Source organism: Laetiporus sulphureus, assembly GCF_001632365.1.
Source record: "Laetiporus sulphureus 93-53 unplaced genomic scaffold LAESUscaffold_24, whole genome shotgun sequence".
In the NCBI taxonomy this organism is placed as follows: domain Eukaryota; kingdom Fungi; phylum Basidiomycota; class Agaricomycetes; order Polyporales; family Laetiporaceae; genus Laetiporus; species Laetiporus sulphureus.
The window spans coordinates 323862-348404 of NW_024468533.1; the positions used below are offsets into that span (position 1 = coordinate 323862).

A 24543-nucleotide genomic window follows, 5' to 3' on the forward strand; every position below is an offset into this window, starting at 1 on the left:
TCCTCTTCAGCATAGCATCACGCCTTCGTGAAATTCGATCACCTGAACGAGGTATAATATTCCTGCCAAGATCAGGACGAATTGTTGTCTCGTTTTGATGCACATGGCATCGGAGTAACCGAGGTGTACTAGACCTCCGAATGGTGCGATGACATTGCCGTCATGTCGAATAGGACAATGGAGACGTCCATACTGTTGTCTGCACCGTGCCTTGCAGAGAGGGAGCGTTCCAGGACTTGATCATATCGGCACAAACTCGATGCATCATCTGAGACGAGCACACATATGTCTGGAAGGGCATTCCGGCTCAGTGGGCGGCGATTCATCCATGGTCAGCACAAACGCATATCACCTCAAGGTCCAGTCTCATCTCCCGCCGGGACTATATATCAGCGTAAATAATGCGTTTTCGGGTGTCTCGCTCCACATTTCATCAAAAGCTTCAATGAGCTAGTCGGACCTGTTCGATTATGCTGCTATCTTGTCATATCGGGTCCCGATGCGTGCTCTTCCGGCTAAGTCATGATCGGCTGCTATAAAGGGACGGATTAGCGTAGAATTGAGCGCGCCCATGTCGCGTGCACCAGAGACGAGAGCTGTGTTGAAACCTTCTCAGATCGGATCATCTTTGACGGAGTACAAGCAATGCAGAGCGCCATCCGCCATTCGAACGGCTCGACAGGCATTATAAGGGTCGAGACGGACAGTTGGCACCACTGATACACGAGCTTCCTCTTCTTCGTTTTCTCTGCAACGTAGCACGTCCTGCAATATGACTTTCGCGACGTTCTTGGATTTTGCAGCTGTTGCTATCGCCCTGCTAGTCACGCTGGGTCTCTATGAACGAAAACATAACCGAGCTTTGCCTCCTGGTCCTCGTGGGTGGCCATTGATCGGTAATGTCTTCGACGTGCCCAAATCCCAACCATGGAAGATGTTCGCGCAATGGGGAGATCTGTGGGGTATGTAAGAAGCTCAGACATGTACGTGCACGCACTGAGCACGTTGGCTTCACAGGAGACATGGTGTACATGAACTATTTGGGACAGCCTATCGTGATCCTGAATTCTGCACGAGCAGCACGGGAGATGCTCGAGAAGAAGGGCGCGTTCTACTCCGATCGTCCTGTGTTCACCTTCTTGGGCAGGATGGTAGGATGGGATAACATCATGCCATTTTTGCCTTATGGTCCCCGCCATCGCGAGTCCCGCCGTCTTTTCGCTCCCGTCCTTGGAAGCCGCACAACTTTGGAAAGATTCATTCCTCTCATGGAGTACCAGATATCACGAATTCTGCCCCGTTTGATACGTTATCCTAACGATATCGTGGAACAGGTTCTCAAGTGGGTGGATTTATACTATTGGTTCGTATATTCTGACCGTGATGTCCATAGGACTGTCACAGGCGTCATTCTCAGCATGGCGTACGGCTATCGGCCTCAAGAAGAGAACGACCGGTTTGTCCAAATGGTCAAGCCAGTTATTGAAGACTTCTCTCTAGCAACGTCACTTGGAGCATTCTTAGTAGACTCGATCCCTCTGCGTACGTGACCGGTCCCATGACGTGCATGATCGCAACTATATTCTATACAGTGAGGTATGTTCCGGCGTGGATGCCAGGGGCGAATTGGAAGAAATCGGTGACGCCGTGGCGACGGCATCTTGAGACGTTGGCTGAGGAACCCTTTGCTTTCGCCAAAGAACAGATGGTCAGGAATGAGTTAGACTATTGAACATGCGTGATTAATGCTTTTCTACTAGGCTTCCGGAAAGGCTGCTCCCAGCTTTGCATTCGCATATCTTCAAGGAGATGTAAGTCCCGACCGCGAACTCCTGGTCAAGATGGCTGCTGCATCGATCTGTGCTGGCGAGAAACCATGATATCTCAGCTCACAGCTGTTAATTATCGCGCGCTTGCTGGGTTCCAGGAGGCGAGGACACGGTTAGACAGCCTTCATCGATTATCTGTGCCAGTCATCTAATACTATGCACCCACCGCAGACCCTCTCAGCAGTCAGCACCTTCTTTGTAGCGATGCTGCAATACCCCAACGTCCTGAAGAAAGCTCAGCAAGAGATCGACACTGTGATTGGTACCGACAGAATACCGCGTGTGGAAGACCGTGATGGACTGCCTTACGTGAATGCTTTAGTTTCGGAGGTATATCGATGGCACCCTCCCGTGCCGTTAGGTTCGTATTGATCTCTACTTCCACCGACAAATGAGATACTCAATTCATCGTAGGTATGCCCCATCGTCTGACCAAGGATGACGTGCACGCCGGCTACTTCCTCCCAAAAGGGACCATTGTCGTAACAAATATATGGTGACAGACCACGCTCACAACCAACGTAGAGTTAGTGCCTGACAAATTGCCTTGCGAGAAAATGCTCCACGATCCTGAGGTTTATGCAGATCCCTTCACGTTCAATCCCGATAGATTCTTGTCCTCTGGGAACACGAAACCTGAGCCGGATCCTCGCGAGGTTCTGTGGGGCTTTGGGAGACGGTGAGTGCTCACGATGTATGAAGAAGGACGCCAGATTGAGAAACCCCCCTTTCAGTATTTGCCCAGGTGTGCTACGAACGTTCAAACGCATATATTCGACATTGATTACTGACGTATCCTCCAGGGCAACACCCAGCAGACACGTGCATATACTTGATATTGGTGAAGATCATAGCGACGTTCGACATCGTGAAACTTCGAATAAACGGTGTAGTCGATGAACCACCGGCAGAGTTCACTACGGGAACAGTGAGGTACGCCTTTCCGCATTCTGTTTTCCTGAGTGCTGCTGACAGCCGATTCAGCCGCCCGAAACCATTCAATTGCGTTACAACGCCTCGTTCAGCCAAGGCAGAAGCGTTGATACATGAGATTGCTTTGGATTGACCTTTTCAAATATGGTATTTTCCGTCGAACGCTCGCTGTGGCGGTTGCAGTATGATAACTCATTGAACGGGGCACGTTATTTATTGGCTATGCAATGTACGGGTTCTCGGGAGATCCGGCGCCGCACGCGGCCTCAGGGATTGGAGCGGTTGATCTGACACAGAGATGCTATCATATACCCGCATTGGCGTCTTGAGGCTGAAAGGAGGCTCATCTGAGCTCTTATCGGCTTCCTGAGTGCAGAAGGCAGTGCGTTTGAGTTTGACGAGTACCCTCTGCGATAAAATGGAAAAATGACGGACCACTGCACAAGCAAATTTAGCGAAGAACATCGTAGCTTCTGGCCCTTACAACATATGGCATTGTGAACAGTACGAGACTGATAAGAGGTACCAAAAGGCCCGTAATACACTCGGAAAATATGAAGGTGTCATATGGGATAGCTGGTCTGCCGCCATTCCAAATCAGGGCCGCAACGAGGAAATCGGTCTCAGCCCAAGCTGCCCCTTCTCCATATGAGCAGCGTATCCTAGTAGCGGGTGTCGCGCCATGTTCATAGGGTCATTGTCATCGTTGAAAACTTTCAGCGCATCAAGTTTCTTCATTACCCGCTCTCCCTCTTTGTCAGATCCTGTGAGTGTCTCGATGCGTTGCGGGCCAAGCACCGGCGATTCGATGCTAACCAGATCAGCGCCGTACCGCTTGCGGACTGCCCTCATATTCTCGGTGTCAACATTGGGGTCGAGGCAGCTCTGGAAAAAGTCCATCATAGATTGAACTTTCGCATCTGTGAGTTTTGCAGAGCTGTCCGCAAGACCATAGATCACTGATTCAAGAAGTTCAACGAGCTGGCATTTATAATTAACAAAACCTTACCAGGGCGGAACATGTCGAAAGCGCTATCGAAGTTGTCCTCGTTCACATTCGTGAGAATAAAATTCTTCTGAAGGTGCATTTGTTGGTAAGCACTCAGGACCACGAAGAGAAACCTGGTGATTGCAAAAAAAAATCAGAATAAGATATCAGAAAGAAGATATAAAAATGAACTCCTACCTCGTGTGCGCCATCCCAACCTTCTCATCATGCCACTGCTGGGCGAACTCTTCCGTGACCTCGCCTTTGTTTGACGAGCAAATTGTCAAAGCTGCTGACAAAGCCCCAGTCATGGCAATGTGAACTCCGGAGGAAAAGAAAGGGTCCACGAAATCTACGCGGTGTCCGTGAGAATCGTCAGACCGCACAAAGTAGGCACTTACTGGCAGCATCTCCGACGGTACGAAAATGATCACCGGAGCATCGCGAAGTGAAGTAGCTATAGTCCGAAGCGTTGCGTGTGCTGTTAGGAATGAGCTGACCCTTGTCCGCGATCAACTCTTTGACGCCCGGTAGGTACTGCAATTGATCCAAGTAATGCTCCTCGAGCGTTAACTTCTCGCCGTCATCTTTGACTTGAGATTTCTTCGCGTTAGAGACATCTTTATGCGCCACGACACCAATAGATGTTGTGCCATCGTGTAGTGGTATTGTCCACGCCCAACCAGTCTCTTCTGCAATTATCTTCAGCTCGCATTACAGAGATCAAGATGAGTAGTAGCTCTACCTGTGAGCGCCTCAAACCATGGGGCGTTCTCCCGTTCCGTGCCAACGTGCTTTTTCTGCACGTCTTTCCAATAACCCCAAACGGCAACATTACGCAAACTTTCACGCATAACACGGTTATCGAGGTATTTCGTTGACATGATCCCTGCGCGACCGGATGCATCTATGAGCCAATCAAATGTTGACACGCCAGTCTCGCCGCGCTTCGTCCGCCAATGTGCGGCAACCGGGCGTGAAGTGGCAGGATCTCCCTCGAAGTCTATGCTTTCGACTCGAGTTTCTTCGAAGACTTGCACACCTGACTCTTCGGCGTGACGAAGAAGGAGATCGTCCATTTCCGAGCGTATCTATAATAAATTTAGAGAGTTGCCTCGAACATTGACAAGTGTGCCATGGTATGCACAACGTTGAACGTAGAGTGGTCGCGACCTAAGGCCAGAAAATCCGTGTCTGCGGAAGATACCTTAAGTTGCGGCATCATCGACATGGAGTGAACAACTAACATGTGTCTCGTAAACCCTTTACAAGCTTGAAGCATGCGCCGGGCTGACCAGATGAATATGAGATGAACTACCATCCGTAGTGGCATATTGAAGTTTACCTTGATAAGGAAACCATGTTTGACAAATGCTTCCTCAAAGTCGATGAATCGAAGATAGTTTCTCATGGAGGGAAGCATAGACTCCCCGATATGGTAGCTGTAGTGAGCGTCAAGGGGTGCAACAATGTTCGGATGCTCTAACTTACCGAGGGAACTTTGCAGCCTCTAGGAGCACCACTTGATGACCTTCGCGTTGGAGAACAGTAGCAGCATAACTGCCAGACGGGCCCCCTCCAATAACAAGGATCTTCGCATATGCCGGCTATACGAAATGATGAAGAGAAATAGCAGCAGTGGGGATCACGCGTACTCACAATCTTTACTGGTGACATGGCGTTGCGTCTGAACTTGAATGTGGGGCCCGGGGGTGGTGGGACAACAGCTATCGTCGCTGAAGGCACTTACGGGCTCAACTTAATAAGCACTGCGAGACAGCCGCCCTCAGATGCAAGTGGCCACCTTCTGGGACAATTCTGGCACCTGTGACTTCGCCTGCTTTCATTCAGTGTGCCATGCTGCGGACTGGCTATTAGCACCGGGAGCATCTAGCATGTCAGACGATACCTGTTTAATCATGATAAGTGCGCATGTGTATAGACAATCAGGGGCAGCATGTGCATTAGTGCGAAGATACACCACAATGTGGTCCATCCTCCCCGCCTCACATAAGGTGGGTCGTCATAGCCATTTAGAGATTGACAAGCTAGGATGTGTCATGCTCAGCCTCAAGCTGTAAGCCAGGCCTGACAAGGTGGACTGGGGAGGCTTAGGGCCCGGCTTGTTGCATCTCAAAGCTGCCAGCCGGGGTTCTTGGCGTCTATCAACATCCACGGTAAGTTCATGGGTTCAGCGCATTTTAACGGTGCTCACCTAAACTGAACGGCTCCGAATCGTCGTCGAAGCTCCCAGGCGCGCAGCCTTTCGCACCATCACTGTAAGGGAGCATCCAAACATGATCCCATCGGTGAGGACACCTTTGTCACTGCAGCCGGCCACCGGCTGATGAGAAACTATGTGTTCATGCTTTGGTAAGTCACTGTGCCATGCTCCGCGCGTAAAACATGCCATGAATAATAAATCAGTTCTCCTGTACTGTGCGTACCCTCAATCCTGTAAGCCACATATGGAAAGCTCAGATAAGACAGCGCCGTCGCACTGTCAAACGATCGAGACGGCCATCATAACCGATGTCCCAGATGCGCCTCCATGAACTTCACGCAATCATCCACCATCTTCTCAGCAACTCCATCTGGTTCGTTATGCAATTCGTGGAAAGCTCCCTGGCATATGCATTAGCAACCATAGCTATATCAAGGTGCCGAAGAAGCTAGTTCACCTCATATAAGATCACCTGCTTGTCCTTGGTCGACAGACTGTCATAAAAGGCAACAGTCTTCTGGTGCATGGTAATCTGGCAACGAGATGGACTGGGTTGGTGAGGTTATCTTCATGAGCAGCCGAACGGATCATACTTTGTCTCCTGTACCGTGTATAAAGAGGACCTGCAGAGAAAGGATTAGTGCATAACAATATATGAATGCGTAAGAGGCAATTCACGGGCATGTCCTCAGGCCAATATTGATAGTTCTTCTCGAGCAACGCCTCTCCCTTGAGCATTCGAAGTCAGCGAGAGCCGGCAAGAAGAACAGATGAATGCTACCTCAGTCACCAAGTCGCGAACAATCTTGACAGATCCAGCTGTTCTGATGAGAGGATCTCGGATGTATGCTTCGTTCGTTTCCGGGTTGCGTGACAAGTTCTGTTTTTCGTCGGTGAGCATCTCAGCAGAGCTTAATAAGTCATGGCCGAACCTGAGCATTGTTCCTGAAAGGAAATTGCACGTTGGGAGATACGATACAAAGGAGACTTATAATCCAGCGCATCAGCCTCGGCGGCTGATCAACCATGAGCAAGGTCGGGCTAGCAATGATGACGCCTGACAACATCGATAGAACGTCCCTTGGAGCGTCCTCACGGGCAACGAATCCCAGTATTAGTCCACCGCCCTGCTCCGCGTCTTAGTACAACTGCGCATATTAGTCGTACTGCTCTTACCAATGAATCACCCATGAGAAAAACGGGAAGAGAAGAGAATGTACTCTGCACATGCCGAATAGCCCATTCCATGTCCTTGAGTTCACTCTTCCAGTCTGTCTTGCCGTACATCGAATCAGCGCTCCTGTGCTCCTGGTCAAGAGCCGTTCGACCTGACCCACGCCGGTCGTACGCGAACACCATGATGCCTCGTTTTGCGTAGAGGAGATGATTATGAGCAAAGCGGCCGACATGCTCTGCGGCCCCATGCACAAACACAAGGACCGCTTTGGGGTCTGCTGCCTCGTAGGTTCGAGCGTAGAACTGTGTGTCGGAAGGCCCAGTCAGCCAAGCTTCGCTGTAGTCCGACATCGTCAACTTAGCGGATGGAAGTTAGGAGCGCTCGTTGGGATGAAGCTGCCACGGTCCTAAGGTATTTCGTGCATTTCAAGGAGATACATAGACGCGCACATGCAGCCTATTCGAAAACACGAAAAAGAAGATGTGATTAGATGATGCAGCGAGGAGGATGTTACCCCAATCCTCGGTTAAACCGGTCGCTGCAAACGTGGCTCATAATTCATTTCATTTATTGAACGCTAAACTTCTCACCCACTCCGTTTCTGTCGTGACTGATTGGCCGCTGACATTAGTGCCTTGCCGCTTATGTCTGAGAAATGGACCACGAAGCATGATAGGCGATGTATGGAAACGTTCAACGTTCCACAACGAACTGCTTCATCATCTATCAGTCTTGTCTGCCGTCTGATGATTCGGGAGCTTCGGCCTTGAAATGAGTATCCCGAGTCCAGAATCAGTGCCCGTTCATCAATGATCGTGCCTGAAACCGCGGACTGGAAGACTGAAAACGGGCAGTGTTTCGTTCCTTCTCTCATATTTCCTGACGGAAGGCTTTGTCCACTCGCGGGACCTTGTGATAAATAGAACGTAAATACTTGCTAGATTTCGCAATAGGCACGAAGAACCGCAAAGGGACATAAAGTCTATCAACAGAGCGATCGTCAATATGGTACAGCCTTTATCGTTGCAAGAACAAGATCCGTAATGGTGTGTCTTGGCAGTGTCTGGTATTATTTAGCATAAGCGGTTCTACGTGAGACCTGCACAAGAAGAAGATGCTCCAAAAGAGTCGTACCAGCAGTCAGAATGCCGTTGCGACAAATGACCGCAGATCGTGGCTATCTCCCAGATCGGAGAACGTGCTTCGTCAATATTGAGATGCATCTCGTTCTGACAGCCTCATGTTCGAGAAGGTGAAGAAGATCGCAGGAGGATCATCGCTTACCTGTGAGTCGAAACTGGCTGCTAACGGAAGCCTGCCGTACCACAGAGCTCTAGCATTCACATGAGGGAAGTGGTGTGGAGTCCTTCGAACTCTCAAGGAATTGACAACGGGCGATCAGTCTATTCCCAGTTCTATCTGCACGTTTCAGAGCATCAACAGGCGAGTAGCACGCACACAGAGACGTATTTTGCCGAACGTAGACGCAGGATGCGCGGGAACAGGGGCAGCCGAGATGTTCCAAAGCATGCGGCTATCTGCATTGGCAAACGCAGCATGTTGTTGATCAGCTCCGTTAGAGGAAAGTAAGGTGAAGGTACATTTTGTGCGCATCGAGGCAGCGACAGAGTTCGGATGAGAGCTAATAAGCAGCGAACGCTGGCAGTAACCTGAAGAAGAAGAAGAATTAGCTTACACGGCACGCAGAGAAAAGAAGAAGAGCCATGACGAGAGAGAGCTCAAACGTACTTGGCAAACAAGAACAATCCTTTTGAGGACAGTGCTTCTGACCGACTGCGTGTGTCTTAGTCAACGTTGCCAGGGAGTGAGCAACGAGTGTCCACTGTTCATCCATCTTAGCAGTCAAGAAGAATGCCGACCCTTCCACGACGCTCAGTGCAGGTTCATTGGAGTCCAGCGACAAGCAAGGGCAGCTGAGATGGCGACAACACCGACAATGGTCTTCGCGTTGATAGAGCTGAGTATAAGAAACGACAATCAAAGGGAGAGGCCGACATGCAAGAGGAGCTTGTTGAGGTCAACGTGGCATGAGAACTCGGATAGGCCTTGACGTCTGAGGTAGCGGTATTCCCAGTATAATCGCTCAGCACAGTGAGAAAGTATGTTTGTACGAGAACGAAGGAGGTAGCGTCCAGCCAAGAGAGCGTCGTCGTCGACAGGAGAGACAGTAAGCACTTGGAAGCGCTTTCGAATCGAACCGAGTGTACCTATCGAGCCTTAGACGAACCGCTAACCGTGTGATCGCGCGTGTCACGCACCGCTCGCGTTCGATGGAGAGCGAATGCAAAGCACAAAATATTCCGAAGTGGTATGTGGTCACGGCTGCAGCAGAGGGGCAGTGCGCACTGCATTCATTTGAAATTCGGAAGTGTCCAAACGCATGAAGCGCACAGATGGCCGTTTAAAGGTATTTTCTAAGGTATCTTCCCTCGGATCAAAATGATATCTATACAACCTATGCTCCGGCTTCGTCGACGCTAATCGCAGCGCCTGATGTGGATACATCTCCACTGAGCTTCTCGGATATCAAAAATTCGGGGGTTGTTTCTGCTGCAGATACAGTGTCTCGCTGATCCTGTGTCGTCGTTTTGCTTCGGAACTTCAATGTCGGCGTCTCCATCGCTGCTTCTGTGCGCTCTGTGGCATTACCACTGGAGATGCGGAGCATGATGAGATTGAACTGTATTCCCGCGATCTCTACCGACTTGAATAGTAAAGGAAGTTAGACGAAATCCTATCGCACGACCGAGACTCACGTACTAGACTGAGGACAGCATAGACTGCGTTGCTTTGTGAGACCTCCACAATAAAACCTATGATACCAATACCAGTGTAGAGGATGGCAGAGTCGATGAAGATCCTATTGATCCTCGCAAGGCTTAGACGCCCACTGTCTCGAGACGATGAACAAAGGTGTTGAGTCGACTGCTTGTGAATCCACCATATTTGGATCACGATCAGAGCTGCAGTCCCATACACATTTAACATTTAATAACAAAGTGAGGGTAGTATAGAAGAGGACCTGCATACCAGTAGTCACGATGTTGACGATGTCGCTGAGAATGATGAACGCAGAAAGGAACGATTTCCGAGATCGCACCAGACTCGGATCGCTTGATGATCGCGCTGTGTAGTACAGATATGCAATAGCCGCAGCCACGTCTGCGAACCAAATGAGGACCGGTAAGGCAATCACGCGTCGTTGGTGATTGCGAACGATCCAACAGCGGTGGATCTGATTATATGATTGGCATCAGTATAGTATTCGTATGAGCTCAGGAAGATCCGTGCAGGAAAACATGTGCCATACGTACAAGAGTAGCGTCAGCAATCAGTATTTGCAATTGTGTCGTAACGCTCTACCGTAAGGAAGATATTGAGAAGGCAGGATGATAACAAAATCGAGTGCTCACGCGAACAACATGGCTCCAATTGGATAAGTTGGCGAAGTCAGCAGTAGGGCCACCATGTCCGGTATAGAAGATGAAAGCGTGGATATTAATGTACAAGTTCAATGCGAGATCCACAGTTCCTATGACAAATAGAGTTGTCGCAACAGAGAGCATCGCCCAGTTGACGGGATTAGCACCATGTTCAGTTCTGCGGTGGAGCATAGACCATGCACAGAGTGTAAAGGTTACGACATGGATTCCATAAGTGACGCTTTGCACGAACAGAGAGACGATCTGTGCTTCTTCAAGGGGGAAGTAGACCATGGTTGATCATGAGGGGGGACCTGGATACCACTGCTGGTGCGGGTATCACATGAAACTATGAGAATATATCTGCCGAGCGCTAATTCGATGATACGGAGTACTACGGAGTACACGGTCCTCAGCGGTGCGCATGACGTGAAAGTGTCATCTAATGAGCACCTTGCGGTAAATTCCACGGCAGCGACAGTGTATCCTGTGAACGCGGATCAAAGGAAGACGATCTGACACCCGTACCTTTGACTTTCGGCTCTGGCCCTCCTCCATGATCGGCTGAGGCCCTATCAACGGGGCTCAATGTTCCAGACTCATGTCCGTCGCTGTAGAGAGGGGCTGCCGCTGCGAACTTCTGCTGTCAATGAACGGCTCCGGGTTTCAGAGCGACAACACGAGTTGGGCTGCTCACGTATATAGTAGGCATGACGTTCAACGCTTCCCGAGTTACCATGGTGCCTATCGCTCATGTTCAGAGTGAACCGTCCAGCTGCTTAGGGCACCGCTCGCAATATCAACAGCGGTTGCTAATGGCCGATCACCAGTTGATACCCTACAATCTTGTCCCGCGTACGGATCTTTGCGCCGCGGGTTCGCGAAGTCATACTGCCGTGCATACCGGAGATTAATACCAAAGGCATCTGTCGGCCTTCAATTCATACTACCTATGTTTTTGCGATACTCAGCTACTGATAGTGGGCGATGCGACTTACCCGAGCAATCCAAGCCGTCCCTCCCACACCCGTCCGAGCGGTTGCCGAACAGCGGTGAGATATTTTTAGTGACATAATTTCAGAGCGACACTGAGATAAGATCGACAAAGAAATATCAATGTATGGCCGTCAGTTGCGGCAGCATTCGACGGGCCACAGCACTCGGATGAGCAAGAATGCGCCACCAGCGCCACGCGTGATGAAGCGTGATGACACGCGCCGTGACCTGTGACTTTTTCGTTTCCCTTGGAGCGTCGATTTTTGCAGCAAAACTTTCCTCGCTGCTCGACGGCACATTCGCCAACGACGACAACAGCGATGCCGGTCTGTCTCCTCGTCGGACATGCTTAACGCTAGCTCATCCATTCCTGTCTCTACCTTTGCACTTTGGATAATCTGGAAGACTTTCGTGGCTGCCTTCAACCGAGTCCTGTCGCGATGCTCACCTCTGCTGTGGTCAAGACTACCTCAGACACAACGACACCTATGACACCTGTGGCCTGTGGACATGTCTAGCACTGGATTTCATTTTTCGCTTTAAGCTCCCTGTGCTCGCTCGCTGTTAGCATCTATTGCTGTTACTCCTTCCGCCACCGGACCAGGCTGGTTACCGTATCATCGGGGCTATCTATACTGGTGTATTCAAGTCCTTCGTACCTCCGCGTTGAATGCACGACATATCGTGTCAACTTCATTGGCTCTGAACAGGTAGGTTGGCGAAATCATTGAACCAGGGCTCAGAATCGTCGCACCTCCCAGCGCGGTAGTCGTTGTAGATGGAATTCTCACATCCGAGGTCTGTGTGGCTGGCTCGTATGTATATGTTTCCTGCGCTACTATGCAACGCGTCACAACTGCGTGCGACTCACAGGGTCTGTCGACCGACGTCTCTCTTCTGTCTACCCTGGAAGTGATTCCGTCTGCTTCGTGTCTCTTTTCCCGCCCTTTATGGTTTCGTTCGTCAAAGGTGTCTTTCATATACACGCAACACATATCTTTGGAATGCCAGGTTAGCGATTGGTCTACATCTTTCCCTCTTCCCAGTGCAACAGTGTAGCACAACTGCAGCATGCCCACATTTACTCAAGTCTAGGATTCTCTTGTCCGTATTGCGCACTCCGATGATCTAAAGTCCTCGGATGCCTTCAAAAGAACACAGTTGTACATGCCCAATATGCGCATTTAGACTACTATCGGCGTATTCGCTATACTTGGGCTGGACTCTTACTTGCCATGGTTCCCTAGGCCACTGTCAGCCGGCGTACTTACCAAGGTGGAGGTGGATTTCTCTTCGTTCCTCTGCTTCAGCCTATCGTGCATCTGTTAGAGCATCAATTCCATGAATAGCCAGGTTATCCAGGCTCTCAGGGGTGCGGCTAGCTCTCGTACCCTCACCCCTCGCCTTTAGTGTCCGGAGGATTACCGTATGCAATTATGCTTATTCTTACTCTTGATACTGTACGGAGGGACGTTCGCGGCATAATATCAAGGGTTCTAGGCCGCTGCCAGCATACTGGTAGCTCAATACCCGTTTTTATGTGGCATGCAACGGTGTTTGATGCTTGCGTATCTCCAGCAAGTGCGATTCAGGTATAAGCTTTACTTTGCGTCCCTTTGGCCTTATGTATAGGTATCGCTACTCACATCGTTGCATTCAGATGCAGGTCATTTCGCTGAGAACGTGCTCGTATCGTTGGACTTTCATCCCATGGGTAAGCATTCTGGCTCTTGCTTTCCGCCGCCCTAACACGCGAGCCTCAGCAGTGTTCTAGTGCAACAGCATAGCATGGAGGTTGTCAAGGCCTGTCCGAGCTGACCGGTATTCTCCACGTCCTCGTCAGCAAATGGCAATGTTGATCTCAACCTGGTCCCTTTGTCAAGGCATTGTGTTGAACTGCGTGTAGCTCTTCGGCGATCTTTGATTTCCCGGTCGAAACGATGGGTATCTCTGCAGCCAGCATTCTACTCTTAAAGTCATGCGATCGGATAATTCGATCTCTTCGTCGCATGCGCACCGTCCGCGCCTCGATCACGGATTGAAGTTCTTGCGATCTCGTCGTCATGGTTTCAGGTTATATGAGTTTCTTCTGAGGTTCCTCGCAAAGATCCAGCGAAACGTGCACCTCGGGAAGATGTGTCCCGAATCAGTTAAAATCTGAGGCGTGCCATGCAGGAGCCTGCGCAGCATGTGGTTCGCATGAATAATTCCGCGATTATGATCTTAGCCAATTGCGACTTCTATTCTTCAACTTGACAGGCTATCTTTTCCTGTAAGTCGAAATCCTAGTTTTCCTTTGTTCATCTCGTCGTATCACCGATTCACGTTTATATGCTGAACCGCTTTTGTCTCTCTTTGGTGTAGTGCCGCTCTTCACTCTTGGTATGGCTTCGCTGTGATCTGCTCCGTGGGTCTAGTGCATTCTGAAACCTTAGCACATCGCACCACATCGAGACACCGCCTCCACTTTCATGCCAACATTGCGTTCTTCTGGACCCTGGAACGTCACTTGGTTGCATTGCTGCAAGGGACAAGGCGCCCGTACCCAGGCGACGCAGAACTGATGACGAGGTCGGCCGCCGGCATCGAACGTAAGGGACCATCCCGATAGTTGCCGCTTTCTGCTTATTCTGTCCTTCAGAGTAAATTGTATCATGGATTTCGTGAGCTGGATGGTATGCATACTCGTCCATTTGCATGCGCTTTTCTCACATGAACGCCAGCTACACGAGGCATCGGCCGTTGCGCCTATCGGGCCTAGCTTTGAGTAATGCGCAGAAGTGACTTGGTATATCCATGTGTTGAGCATTCGTCTCCATACGAACTTCTACCCTCTCATTTGAGTCTACTGCAGACATGGCGACGGAAATTGAGACAATAGCAGGAGCACTGCTTGTAGAGATGTTTGTGGCCGTGATGTGAGCTCATTGACGAAACACATCTCCTGACCCGATGCCTCTTTGTTGACTACTCTGTTGCAGGCTGTATGGGATCACGACTACTCAGTCGTACGTGTACTGGTGGAACTACCCGTTCGACAGCTCTATGACAAAGAGAACGGTCTTGGTTGTCTGGTGAGCACTGTATCGTGATCTGAGAGCTATGGCGGTCAAACTTCTTTCCAGGTTCCTAGAAACAATACACACTGCGTTTTGTCTAGACATGATCTACGAATATGTGATCACCGACTTCGGCAACTTAGCTCGAGTGGAGTTGATAGTGTGGTATGTCGCGCTATTTCAAACACTTTCTTCTCGATCAAAATGAATCAGTGTTATCCAGGAGCGTCGGGGTGAGCTTTACGGTCGATCCGAGCGATGCGTATTTCATCTGACTGGGTTAGGCTACTGTTATAACAGCGGTATCTTTCTTTCGCTGGTTATGTAACGTCATCTGGCTGAAATAAATGTGCTCGCTTCATAGGTGATTATAGCAGCCGTTGTACAGAGGTACGAGCATTTACCCAGTTCGATGGATGAGGAATGTGCTGACGGAACATAACAGTTTCTTTATTCATCGCATCTGGATTTGCGAGTAATTTCTATAAGGCGAGCGATAAAATGCCACTCATCGATCTTACAGTGAGCGGCCGGAATCATCTTATAACCGCTATACCGGTGAATTATGTAGCAACAGATGCATCGAGCGTGAATTTACTAATGGTTTAGGCTGTGTTCTTGTTTTGTCGAGTCTGTAAGTACTGAAGGTTTTCGTTCAATTGAGTTTTTAATTCTCTTCACTAATTTACCACAGGCCTAGGTTGTGGTATGGCCTTGCAAATCAATGTGGTCACCTCCCAACTTACAATATATGAATTGTTCCCAGCAACATCCAGCTTCACGTGCGTGTACGCCCTCCGCGCGTCATGCGATTGTTTTACACACATTCATCTCAGATGGAAGATTGAGCATTGGTCTAGGTTTCGAGAATCTATCGGACCACTGGTAGGCAGCAGTAGGCGTTACTTAACGCATTCGAAATCTCTGACCAGTACGATTCATAGGTTACTTTGACATCCGGTCTTAGCCTCGCAGCGGTGGTCGACTTCATTATTGCATCGTTTCTCATGTACTATCTACAACAAGGTCGTAGTGGAACGAGAAGGTGTGTACGGGGGAACTGGGTGTCTACATAAGTCGTTACATTGTGGTTACAGAACGGATCACCTCATCAAGTCTCTGCAAGCATACGTGATCAACACGGGTAGTTTGACGATGTGCGCGATTTGCTTCATGCTGACTTGTGATTTCTTACTCTAAATCGAGCTACAGGCTCGTTTCGATAGCAATTCTGATGACGGTGCATCATTTTTGACTATCGCTACACGAGCATTCGTTGACAGTTGCCTCAGTTTCTATTCTATAAGAACAGTCTCCTCTTCACCGGGCTGGTCGAAATCCAAAGCAAGCGTGCGTATAAGCCTCGATATCACTTCTGCGTGACCAGCTTCTTCATTGACCTTACGCAGTATATGCCAACTCCTTCCTTGCGACGTGCGTCGTCGATTCTTTGAGATCATCAGTTCGTGTTAACATCTTCGAAAGATTGAACGCTCGTGAGCGACTGAGGAGTCTTCCGGGAACGGTAATAGATGACGCTATTACGATGCGTTTCACTGCAAGGGACCCAACAGGACAGGTGCAAAGCGTTCCGATGGTCAGTCTGCAGAATCTGGCTGGATATTTCGTTGACATTGCCTTCATAGAGGCACATCGACATATATCAGACCATCATAGGGACGGTCCAAGCCGGTAGTGGTGAAGGTCTTCCAAATGCATCAACTGCGACGATGTTGGAGATGAATACGTTCAAGGAGAATGATAGCAAATCGAAGGCTGAGGTCCTACCCTAGCGGGAACGACTGTCCCATCTTGTCCATGCATTCAGCCTTCTCGGCTGATGCGTTATCTTCAATATTTGTTTTTTCCCTTCACGCGATGTCAATCAAGCATCTTATGTTTCAGTATTGAGAGGCTCGCAACGTGTCCCATCCGCTTCAATTAAAAATCATTATACATGAGATGTCGATCGATTACATTATTTCGCATAAAATGATATACGTGCATGGCCGCGGCAGCGGTGTGGGAGTAGCCGGACGCCTTGACATGGACTACCATAGGTCACTTAACAATAAAGGCCATATGCAATGACATTACCGAAATGAAGACTCCAGCTGCTTCAGACGGCATTTCCGTTCTTCATGTCTATTGACCTTGTTTCTGGCCAATCCTGTTTCGATGTCTGTTCCGATATATCGGTCATCTGGTGCACCTCGACGTTTACTGTAACCTTCAAAGAGATCAACATAAGTGAATGGTGGGAACTATTCTCGATCGCCGCCCACCTGCGCAGCCTGACTCGGCGAGACATTTTTGGGGTCTTGTGAGTTCTGCAGCTGTTTGTTGACAAGAGTTTTCGACCTGATTACAGTGAACCACGTACTCGCGGTGCCGCTCGGAACGTCGATACAACGACGTTGTCGCTACTGTGGATCAGAATCGCTCGCGAATTCAAGCTGGCCATCACGGAGTTTCCGTAACTATAACAAATGAAATGAGTCTCACGTCACGAGATGAGTTTTCAAAACGCTGCACACGTACAGCTTGCACAAGGGATAGTTGAAGGCTGGTCGTCCCTGTCAGTGACTTCGCTGGTCAACCATACGAGGTCAAGCGCACCCAGATGTAAGCCTCCCGCCTGAGCAGCACGTTAGTTAGCCAAGGTAGAAGACACATCCGCAACGTACCTGACATACAAACGCGATCACATCTGCAACTGCAAAACTCGCAGTCAACAGACCGTTGGACACGGTCACTGCATGGGGACGTCAACGTCGGATCTGCACCGCGACTACCATAACACTCACGTTGGATTATTCTCGACACGATGGTGTTGGTGCGAGGGAAAGCCGAGCGTTTCTTTCGCTGTCGCGCGAACGATATGTAAACACTGTCCGCTCAAAATCAGCAGTTGGGAAACTGACCAGATACCATACAAGTGTGGATGTAATCATTATGTCCGTAATGGCAGCTGCACCGAGCCAGACTATGACAGCTTCCTGTAATATTTTTTAGAAGAAACCTCTTGCTAGAAAGGTAAGACCGTACCTTATACCGCCCAAATTGAGTGAAGATGGGCCTGAATGCCACAACGATAGATGAGGCAATTCCTCCGACTACATAGCATGCGAGCGTGAGTCTTATCACGACAATTACACGATTCTGTGAACTCACGGCAGCCAACCACAGAGGTCACAATCAGTATGCAAACGAGCCATCGTAGGCCCGTGAGTTTGTGAATACGCCAGATGTAGAATATCTGAGCCTGCATTGCGATAATGCCCTGCAAAAGGCGAAATGATTTACATCTTCTCCTTGAAATGTCATGATCAAGTACATACAACCATCGACTCCTCTGTAAAGAGCATGTCAGTGGCGATTGGCGTCAACTTCATCATTTTTCTATTCAGAATCTCACCTGTCTCGAACACTGCGATATAATTTAGCTAAGCGCTTACCGTGAAAAAATCGGAGACTTACGCCAGTTTGCAACAGTTACGCTCGTGGCGTTTCCTACATCATGGGCATATAGTAAGATTGAGACGTTCCTCCGTCTGGCTTTGTAGTCGATGTAGACGCACCAAAATTGTTCACAAGTACATTGTAGATGAACGCTATGTTGAATATAGTGTTTAACGTATCCGCGAAGAAGAGGATTGCAACCTATCAGTTATCAGCGATGGTTCTACGCTGTCGCCACCGTCCCCCCCTCTCACATAACACTTGACCCATCTCGCGTCTCTGCGAGGCAGATCAGTCAGCCGATCACCGCACCCAGCACTTCTGAACGACGTACGCCGGATAGTTAGAGAAGTAGAAGAACGTCTGAGTGACCATTACTCCATACAACCTGGGATTGAATCTCAAGGGCATCGCAAACAATCTGCAAGGAGATAATCGTACATGACATTCAAGAATATTCCGACCAAAGTAGGTCCATCTCTGCCAAATCAAAGTCAGACCGACCCTATCGATTGTGACATTCACGTACATGTATTTGGCCAAGGCTGCAGCCTCTGCACACGAAATCGACATGGTTCAAGGAAGTTGGGTTGGAGAAGGCACTGCCTGGCAGAGCAAAGTCGGAGATGGTGAAGTCCCGGAGGACTAAATAGCCATGGCGACAAAGCCCGAACAGAGTCATGGAAGTTGGGGACAGGTGACGGGCTGCGAGGCAGTGCCACGCTTCTGCGGAACGCCCATAACATAGTAACCTGTGCCTCATTGCTCGCTAACCTCCACTCAGGGGAGATGAAGCGATAGGCATTGAGCCACTTGTTCAAGACGAAAGGGAGCAGATAGAAGGGCACCCTGCCAACCGGACAATAGCACAGTGACCAAGCACAAGACACCTTCCGTGCAATCGGGACTTCCATGTCCCATATCCAAAGAATAGATGCATCTAGTCAGCGGAGATCAACCGAACTTGGCAGTTGTGGCCACCTATAATGGAACGGACGACAAGCAATGAGGGGAATTCGTGGGCTTATTTACGTATTGAGCGCTATATGGAAGGCATCGTGGGGTCGGCTGTTCCACTTTAGTGCATGGAAGGAACACCTTCGGATAAGAGTGGCCGGAGTCATATCGGAGCCTTGCGTCAGAGGCCGGGAGCTTGAAAGTTCCGTGAAGGCTAGCGCAAGTATGTTCATTTCAACTGGTTTGTTTGGTATGGTTCGATTGAGCCTCCATGGTTTGATGCCGCCAGCAAAGATTGAAGCGAGACTGTGTGCCAAAGCTGACATGCAAAGACCACAATACTGGCATGCGGAAAAGGAGCTTCGTACGGATCAGCCCGGGGAGATGCCGCGCTATGTGGATTGGCTGCAATTGAATTGAAGCCGAAGAGGGCCGGTTAGGCGCAGCCACGCGTCAGAACAACATTGATCATGCGCAGGATGCAACGCGGTAAGACAATGGAAGGTGGCTCACAGCAGCCCCTGTACTCACAGTCGAGCGCGGTCAGCCTGATACACGAAGAGTACTCGTGCAACCATCGTGGCCTGCGAGCCAGAAATTTTATTCATTATCTGCTCACCTTTAGACAGATTTTCTAAAGGCATGAAATGTTGCTGGTATACATGAACCTATAGATGAAATCTAGATTCCATCGTGCACTCCTATGAACTCATCGATCGGACGGCCCTGCCTTCTACTTGCTACGCAGATCATTAGTAACAGGGTAGAACTATGAACGAAATCGAACAGTGCGCAAAGATATTGCAAAGTGTTCAACGCCACTATCCGCGAGGTTGAGTAGTCAGCAGGTCGCTACGGGAGAACAGTTGTCTAGAGGAGACGTTAGAGTAGGGAGGAAGCGGGCTACTGTCCCCTCAATGTTCGAGCTCCATGATCAAACGCTTCAATGTTACGTCAATTGAAGTCTGATAGCGACCGCTGAAAGTCATATATCAACGAGGCGAAAGTAAAGGATATAACTTACGGTTCTCGACGGCAGACATACCCATGTACAGTGTATTCTGCAACACCACATTTCATATAAACCACCGTGGCGCACTCGGATCTTCGTAAGACAGTTACGGATGGCAATTCCCTCAATTATGGTAATCGTGGAAGTTGAATTCGTGAAGGAGAAGTTCATCGATCCTACGATCCAGACGACTTACCGAACAGTTTGTCCACTTTTGCAGTCGTTCGACACTGTAGATTCTCGAGACTGGCTAGTGTTCGGCCTGATGAATTCGCTGATGGGTCATGTAGTCTGATCACGCTGCTCCTGGAGTCCGACACGACAGTAACAGCTTGGACATGTATCATAGAAAGTAGAACTCCGACCAGTTCGCGTTGGCGGCCCGGCTTATGTGGCTTTCGAAGCGCCGGAGCGCGTTGAAAGAAACCGCTCCGGTCTCGTTCAAATCAATATCCGTCCGGTTTGCTTTCACGTACTAGCCACGATTCTTCGGATCGCCCGACCTTCCCACTGCGCTTCAGCTTTCCCTTCTCTGTGCGGCTCTCACAGATCCGCAAGAAGCACCATGCTTTCCGCATAGGCGTCTGGTGCTGATATTCTGCCAATGAGGTGCGCTTAGGGAACTGCCAGTGTTGATCATAGATCCTGCCAATGAGGTGCGCTTTCACACTCATGCGACACAGCCGATTGGGACCGTTCATAATTGAAGTCGATGACACTCTGTTCAACGGCCGCGACGACGTGTTCCACATGCTAAAAAGAGGTTGAACCAGCACTTGGCATGTGCGTGAATGATTGCTCTTAGTCAACACTCGTGCCAGTTCATGGAATCCGAGTATCATGAAAGGTACAGAAGCTATCACTTCCGGGACGCCCCAATTTTTGAGTTTGCTTCAGTGCACTGTTTCACCTTCATCAGTCTAGAAGGCTTGGCAGTGTTTTCGGAACTTGTGTAACCCTGACAGACGTGCGGTGCGTCGACGATCAATGACGGCTACCTGTCGCCCGCGGCCAACGGCTTTTGCTGCATTCTCATGTCAAAATATCGCAAATCGGACGGGAAGTCGACTTCAGCTAGCCTACTTCGGTCTGGGATCCACTCCTCCCTACAAAAGATGGACGCACTTCATGAGAGTCAACTTTCGCAAAAGCGCGAGGATGGAACAAAAACTCGCCACTCTTTCCGACGTCGCTAACAATGGCTTTGACTTCGTCATTGTTGGTGCGTTCCGCGAAACATCATCTTCTCGTCATTCCGCTCATTAATCTGCGCAGGTGGCGGGGTAAGCCTCGTCTGCTCGATCAGTGTCTGTGATGCTTCTCGTTGATGCGCATCTGGCAGACCGCTGGACTCGTGCTTGCGAATCGCCTCACGGAGAACCCTGAAGTCTCTGTAGCAGTGCTCGAAGCAGGAAAGGCCCATATCGAAGATCCACTTATCCGTGCGTAGCTCGCCACGCCGTAGACTATGGTTGTGAATCTATCTCGAAACAGAAAAGCTCGATGGCTGGGTGAAGCAGCTCGCGAACCCAGAATATGACTGGTGCTTCCCGATTGTACCGCAGAAACACGCTGGGAATAACAGTATCTCTTGGAGTCGGTACGTTCCATGGCCGGATCCATTGACCAACGAGTCTGACCGTGTGTTACCATCAAGAGGAAAGGGCTTGGGTGGAAGCTCCGCTATCAATCTGCTGGGATGGACTAGGCCGCAGCGCGAAGACTTCGATGGTATGCGGTGTATCATACTATGCAACATGATGCTGAAGAGTATGTAGCGATTGAGAAGTTGGGGAACCCGGGATGGAACTTCGATCGGTTCTATGAGTATTCTAAGAAGTCGGAGAAGTAAGCTCTCCTCGCTTTGCGAAGGCCCGTAATTGATGTGTTCTTTCAGATTCGTCATTCCAGAGACTGCTAGGTGTCACAAGGGTTACCGAGACTTGTATGAGTTCCACTCGATGGGCAAAGACGGTGGGTTCGTGTTTATGATAGCCAGCTTATCTACTCAACGTCTTCAATGCAGGACCGATCCCTCTCTCGTTCGCTCGTACGAGCTCTGGGGCAGAGTTTGAGTTTCAGAAGGTACACAAGATGATCGTACTCGAGCTGCACAGACTGAACCATAGTCAGAGCTTAGAGCATCATGGAGTAACGACAATATCGGACATGGTTCGTTGGCAGCGTTGCTGTACATTGTTGTTACTGATTACTTTATTATTAGCTTAGCGGAGATGTACGTAACATTGAGCTTCGGCAGAACGGATATTTGATCCGCCTTTCCATAGCTTCTCGGAACCGCAAAGATTGTCTCCAGCATAGATCCTGCCAGTGGAACGAGAGCCTACTCCGCTTCAGTGCGTCTGGATGGCTCTTAACGCATATTGACTTGTTCTCATTCAAGTTTTCTGTTCAGCAATATCTCTTCCCTGTCCTTGAAGAACGTCCCAATCTGAAGGTGTTGAGCGAAGCATATGTGACTAGGTTACTCTTGACAAAGGATGGCGAAGAGATTGTTGCCAGTGCCGTTGAATTCGAACATGGAGGATCATTGCATCAAGTGCATGCCTCGAAGGAAGTCATTCTTTCCGCGGGGTAAGTGAATCACTCCCTCTAGGGCGCCCACCGATGATTAGTTCTCGTTCAGTGCAATCAAGTCTCCAAACATACTCGAGCTGAGCGGCATCGGTGATCGCGAGATTTTGGAACCTCTTGGTATCCCTGTCATACAACATCTTCCCGCAGTTGGAACTAATGTACAGGAGCATTTGACTATCACTGGGCTTGTATTTGGTGAGCAAGCCGCCACAGAAACGCTCGTCGCCCAAGCTGAGCACTAAGTACTAGAGATGCGTGACGATATCGACATCGCCACCAGCGATCTTATGCGCGACCCTGCCTTCCAATCCAAGCTGAAGGGAGCCTAGTGAGTCACTCAACCAAAGATACCAAACTGTTCTCATGCAGATGTGCGCCCCTACAGCCCCCACGTCGAGGGCCCGCTGTCGCTTGTGTGGACCGGTATCACCTACTTGCCCGTGCAGACTGTTTCTGAGAGAGCAGACTCCATCATCGACATGCAGACCGCACAGATAGTCAAGGAAGCCGATCAATATCCCCCTGGGCTCGGGGAGCAGTATGAAATGCAACTAGAGCTCATGAAGGATGCCAAGGTGCCCGATGTGGAGTACCTGGTATTTCCATTCTCGCTGGTCCCAGACAGTAAGCTGTCCGTGTATGCTGGTCGGGGTAATGAGGCTCGACCTACATGTTTTCAGCTTCTGGAAAACCTCGCCTTTCACTGCTCCCTGTTGTCAGCCACCCATTCTCTCGTGGAACGATCGTATGTATTGCCGTAATTCCCATCTATTTTCGCATTTCCCCTTATACGACGCAAACAGCACATTAACTCGGCTGATCCAAAGACGCATCCGACCATCGATCCCCATTACTACGAGGAAGAAGCTGACCTCGAGATAATGTTGGATTCTTTCAAGTACGCTCGAAAGATTGCACAAACAGAACCGTTCAAGAACATCGTGGTCGCAGAAGTGATGCCAGGATCCAATGTTACAGATGATGATGAGCTTCGCGGTGAGTCTCTTTGTGACATGCTCACCATGCTGCACCTTATGCCAATGGATCCTACTTGAAGATCACCTGCGCAAGCATTTCTGGACGGCGTGGCGTACGTATATTACGCAAGCTGCTGTTTGCACGAGCTTACCATTTTTACAGATACGGTTGGGAGCCTGTCTATGCTGCCGAAGGAGAAAGGCGGGGTTGTTGACCCAATGTTGAAAGTAAGTGTGCGGTTGATCGTGATGATGCTACATCTGACTTGGAATATGGGTGCAGGTGTACGGAACGAAGAATGTGCGTGTTGTCGATCTTTCGATCATCCCACTGGAAGTATCGGCTCATACCCAAGGTATGGTAACAGTCTGGCCCGACAACCTAAGCTGACGACTGAACTATCTAGCCGTGGCGTATGGTATCGCCGAAATAGGTTGGTCTTCTGCAATAAGATCTTTTGACTCTGAATGACAGATGCTTCCTAGCTGCCGACATCATCAAGAATGACAATAGGCTCTAGATCAAAGTGCGGGGATCACGTTCATATGATTTGTTACGAAAGCTTTGTAGTTTAGCGTCGTACTCTATGTATCACAGATTTTGGATTGGTATTTTCGTCGACTGCACGGCTATCATAGTGGATGAGGAACAGCATATCCGGCTTTTGCACGCAGACGTCGACTCCGATAACGCGACGCTGCTTGTTAACCGCTGTCGAATTGAACGTCAGCGTCAGCGTGGAGGTTTTTGACGTTATAAATATCGAATACCGTGTTTTATCAAAACCGTCGCTGAATGTCCGTATTTAGCATTTATTTGGCATTTCAGACCCGTACTCAAAAGTGCGCTCGACTCTACATACATCCATTGCAACAGACTGGCAGACA

The 24543-nt window shown here is 49.5% G+C and overlaps 7 protein-coding genes across 7 annotated transcripts; 3 read left to right on the forward strand and 4 right to left on the reverse strand.

Moving 5' to 3' along the window:
* Positions 1-772: 772 nt before the first annotated feature.
* On the forward strand, positions 773-2895 carry LAESUDRAFT_737356 (cytochrome P450; the record flags this gene model as incomplete). The annotated part of the gene is made up of 11 exons (XM_040910783.1): positions 773-962; positions 1018-1342; positions 1394-1542; positions 1593-1708; positions 1761-1860; positions 2014-2190; positions 2244-2311; positions 2384-2508; positions 2564-2574; positions 2633-2762; positions 2814-2895. 11 exons carry the CDS (start codon positions 773-775, stop codon positions 2893-2895), a joined length of 1473 nt encoding a protein of 490 aa, XP_040763507.1.
* Positions 2896-3241: 346 nt separating this feature from the next.
* Positions 3242-5427, reverse strand: LAESUDRAFT_813297 (FAD/NAD(P)-binding domain-containing protein; the record flags this gene model as incomplete). The annotated part of the gene is made up of 10 exons (XM_040914473.1): positions 3242-3721; positions 3772-3884; positions 3949-4102; positions 4152-4442; positions 4496-4841; positions 4898-4944; positions 4998-5040; positions 5096-5192; positions 5242-5357; positions 5410-5427. 10 exons carry the CDS (start codon positions 5425-5427, stop codon positions 3360-3362), a joined length of 1587 nt encoding a protein of 528 aa, XP_040763508.1. The 3' UTR covers positions 3242-3359.
* Positions 5428-6273: 846 nt separating this feature from the next.
* Positions 6274-7501, reverse strand: LAESUDRAFT_737358 (alpha/beta-hydrolase; the record flags this gene model as incomplete). The annotated part of the gene is made up of 7 exons (XM_040910784.1): positions 6274-6375; positions 6432-6506; positions 6568-6597; positions 6653-6703; positions 6756-6854; positions 6907-7101; positions 7151-7501. 7 exons carry the CDS (start codon positions 7499-7501, stop codon positions 6274-6276), a joined length of 903 nt encoding a protein of 300 aa, XP_040763509.1.
* A 1986-nt stretch (positions 7502-9487) lies between these two features.
* LAESUDRAFT_726716 (uncharacterized protein) lies at positions 9488-11135 on the reverse strand. The gene is made up of 6 exons (XM_040909087.1): positions 11048-11135; positions 10586-10988; positions 10487-10531; positions 10203-10407; positions 9933-10135; positions 9488-9876 (listed from the first exon to the last, which is right to left on the reverse strand). Exons 2-6 carry the CDS (start codon positions 10886-10888, stop codon positions 9628-9630), a joined length of 1005 nt encoding a protein of 334 aa, XP_040763510.1. The 5' UTR covers positions 10889-10988; positions 11048-11135; the 3' UTR covers positions 9488-9627.
* Positions 11136-14444: 3309 nt separating this feature from the next.
* LAESUDRAFT_813300 (uncharacterized protein) lies at positions 14445-16554 on the forward strand (the record flags this gene model as incomplete). Its single annotated transcript, XM_040914474.1, has 11 exons — positions 14445-14508; positions 14572-14664; positions 14716-14814; positions 14873-14882; positions 15594-15694; positions 15747-15806; positions 15862-15889; positions 15942-15999; positions 16059-16083; positions 16135-16246; positions 16296-16554. Coding segments are annotated over 11 exons (797 nt in total), but the record flags the coding sequence as incomplete, so codon positions are not given.
* A 214-nt stretch (positions 16555-16768) lies between these two features.
* On the reverse strand, positions 16769-18684 carry LAESUDRAFT_760004 (uncharacterized protein; the record flags this gene model as incomplete). The annotated part of the gene is made up of 18 exons (XM_040912670.1): positions 16769-16879; positions 16935-16979; positions 17033-17129; positions 17191-17215; positions 17269-17287; positions 17337-17404; positions 17457-17514; positions 17574-17648; positions 17698-17765; positions 17824-17932; positions 17991-18004; positions 18068-18079; positions 18130-18162; positions 18231-18312; positions 18366-18390; positions 18446-18499; positions 18553-18591; positions 18641-18684. 18 exons carry the CDS (start codon positions 18682-18684, stop codon positions 16769-16771), a joined length of 978 nt encoding a protein of 325 aa, XP_040763512.1.
* Positions 18685-20697: 2013 nt separating this feature from the next.
* LAESUDRAFT_726723 (GMC oxidoreductase) lies at positions 20698-24288 on the forward strand. Its single transcript, XM_040909088.1, has 23 exons — positions 20698-20927; positions 20978-21302; positions 21356-21363; positions 21423-21522; positions 21575-21680; positions 21738-21811; positions 21859-21928; positions 21978-22054; positions 22107-22165; positions 22214-22252; positions 22305-22316; positions 22369-22437; positions 22497-22675; positions 22728-22873; positions 22928-23006; positions 23064-23302; positions 23359-23423; positions 23482-23674; positions 23736-23768; positions 23819-23883; positions 23939-24011; positions 24063-24089; positions 24142-24288. The coding sequence occupies exons 2-23, from the start codon at positions 21068-21070 to the stop codon at positions 24174-24176; spliced, it is 1983 nt and encodes a 660-aa protein (XP_040763513.1). The 5' UTR covers positions 20698-20927; positions 20978-21067; the 3' UTR covers positions 24177-24288.
* The last annotated feature ends 255 nt before the right edge of the window (positions 24289-24543 follow it).